This window comes from Orycteropus afer, unplaced genomic scaffold (assembly GCF_000298275.1).
Source record: "Orycteropus afer afer isolate SDZICR_OR568_19922 unplaced genomic scaffold, OryAfe1.0 scaffold00077, whole genome shotgun sequence".
In the NCBI taxonomy this organism is placed as follows: domain Eukaryota; kingdom Metazoa; phylum Chordata; class Mammalia; order Tubulidentata; family Orycteropodidae; genus Orycteropus; species Orycteropus afer.
In genome coordinates, this window is record NW_006921664.1 from 9,072,415 (window position 1) to 9,074,805 (window position 2,391).

The window sequence follows — 2,391 nt, forward strand, 5'->3', positions numbered from 1 at the left end:
AGGGGTTAGGATTTACAACATATATTTTGGGGGGGACACAATCCAATCCCTAACAATATTTATCTTCTAATTCTACTTACAGGGGAAACAGTAGGCTTAGGGTGACTGTATCTCCTAGTTTGCCATTGGCAGTCCCAGTTCATGCTTGGTGTCCTGGCCTAATTTTTAAAACCACCTTATTTTATTCCAAAAGTATACCGGTTTTGGCAATAAACTATCTCGCCACCCAATCAATACAAAATCTGAAGACAAACAGAGAAAGCTCAAATTTCACCTCAGCATAGTGCCTAAGGCATTGACTGCTAATCAAAATGCTAGCGATTCAAACCCACCAGCCACTCCTTGGAAGGAACTTTGGGCAATCTACTTCCACAGTGATACTGCCTCACAAAACTAAGGAGGGTCGCTGTGAGTCAAATTGACTAGAGGGCAGTGAGTTTGGTTTTTGTTTTTCGGACTCATGAAATTAGTTATATGATAAATTTCCATTTCCTAAAGGGAAAAAAAATAAATAATAATAATAGCAAGCATACTTTTATCCCAGGGTTCTTGTAAAGATTGCATATATTGATTAACTTAAAAAGTACTTAGCATAGTGTTTGATACACAGTTAGTGACCAATAAATATTAACCATTATTTTTATTATCACTATGTGATGTTTTCATGATTTTAAACAGGTAGGCAAGAGCCCATCTTCCCATACAAAAGCCACATCCTGTGATGTCCACCTTTTTATCCCTTCCATGTATAGCCACCCTTCTCATTCTCTTACTTTTGTGTCCCCCAAAGGAGTTGTAATCTGGTTCTTTCCTTTGTCGAAGGTGCTGTAACTTGCTTCACTCTCAGTTCCAATTCTTTCTGTTTCTTCCCCCATTGATAACTTTATATTGAACATTTAGTTTGCAACATGAGGTAAAAGGAAAATACTCTTTAACCAATATTTTATGGAGCTGTAAAATATTTTAGACTTCAAGGATTTATAATAAGGGATTACATTTCTCAAAAGCTGAGGATTGAGTAAATAGGTTTTAACCTAACTCTTGGGATTTACCAGCTGACTCCTCCCTTAAACACAATAGTAACCAGCTCTAATTAGTTTCTTAAGTTTTTTCAAGACAGTTGTATCATTGTTGGCTTTGTCTTTAGACCTGAAGTGTTGCTATTTCAATCAATATGCACTAATTCCACTTCAAAAATGAGTGTTGCATTTGGTGGAATTTTGGCATCAGGCTGGTCTTTCTTTCCATGAGCCCATTCTGGTTCAATCTCTAGTTGAGCCTTTTTTCCCTTACTCATGGTCAAGAATGCTTCATCCCCATCCTCTGATAATTTTGCCAACTCCAACCTTAAAGCTTAAAGGCTTGGCATTTTTCTTCTTTGAACTTGTTTGAACATTAGTATCAAAAACAGTCCCATCCTGTAATGTTCCAGTACACCAACAGTGAACATCTCCCTTTTTGGGAAAGCTGGTTTTATCTCCCTTTTCAAGAACAGATTTTACATATTTTGGTGGACCCACTTCCAGCGTCTCTTCAGACTTGGTTTCTTTGGGTTTCTCGTCATTAACCTTCACATTTTTCACCAGCTCTGACACCTTACTTACACTTTCGGTAATTTTGAAACGCTTAGTCTCAAAGAGACGTTTATAAGCCGTAAACAAGTGGTCCTTGTTCTTTGTCTTGGCCACATTTTTAATGTTTCCTAACAGCTTATGTTCTACAAGAAACGAATCTGAACCGTGATCTTGAAGAAACTTGATAATGTCCTTCTTGGGCAGCTGCTGGCTGCGCAGTTGCTCTACGGTCCACACCCCCCGTGGAACGTTTGCCTGCATCGTACCCCGCTGCTTCTGCTCTACTCTCAGTTCCAGTTCTATGCAGTTCTTTTGAAACAAGGCCATGGTTACCCATTATTTTAAAGTGAATTTTGAAAATGGCTTATCATTAGATTTACAGGATGTCACATTTGTCACTCTGAAATTGCCAAAAAAGGAGAGTGCTGGAACTATTCCTAATCTGTCCCCTGCTCTTTCCTGAGTGAGTATTCACACTTGTACACTTGGCATCCTGGCCAGGAAGGTTTATATCTGGCAGCAAGATTGGGTATGGAAGCAGTAAAATTATAGCTGAGAGCAGTTGCCAAGTATGTTGGTAGCATGATGGTCCTGAAATATCTAAGTTCCAGCCGAGAGATGACAGTGGAAATGACACCCTAATTGTCCTCCATACTGTCCCTCAGTTCACGGAGTACAGAAAACTATTATTTAAGCAGATGGCAAACCTGCCCATCCATAACCAGACATTTAATGAGATAAAACAGAGCAGCCAGGGCTGTAGGTGTGTGTGAGGCCAGATCATTTTGGAAGACATCAGTTTAATCGTGCTTCTATT

General features: G+C 39.2%; 1 protein-coding gene across 1 annotated transcript; it reads right to left on the reverse strand.

Annotated features, from left to right (window-relative positions):
• Positions 1-1,165: 1,165 nt before the first annotated feature.
• On the reverse strand, positions 1,166-1,835 carry LOC103197351 (peptidyl-prolyl cis-trans isomerase FKBP3-like). The gene is given in 2 exon segments (XM_042780995.1): positions 1,166-1,315; positions 1,317-1,835. Coding segments are annotated over 2 exon segments (669 nt in total).
• Between the last annotated feature and the right edge of the window lie 556 nt (positions 1,836-2,391).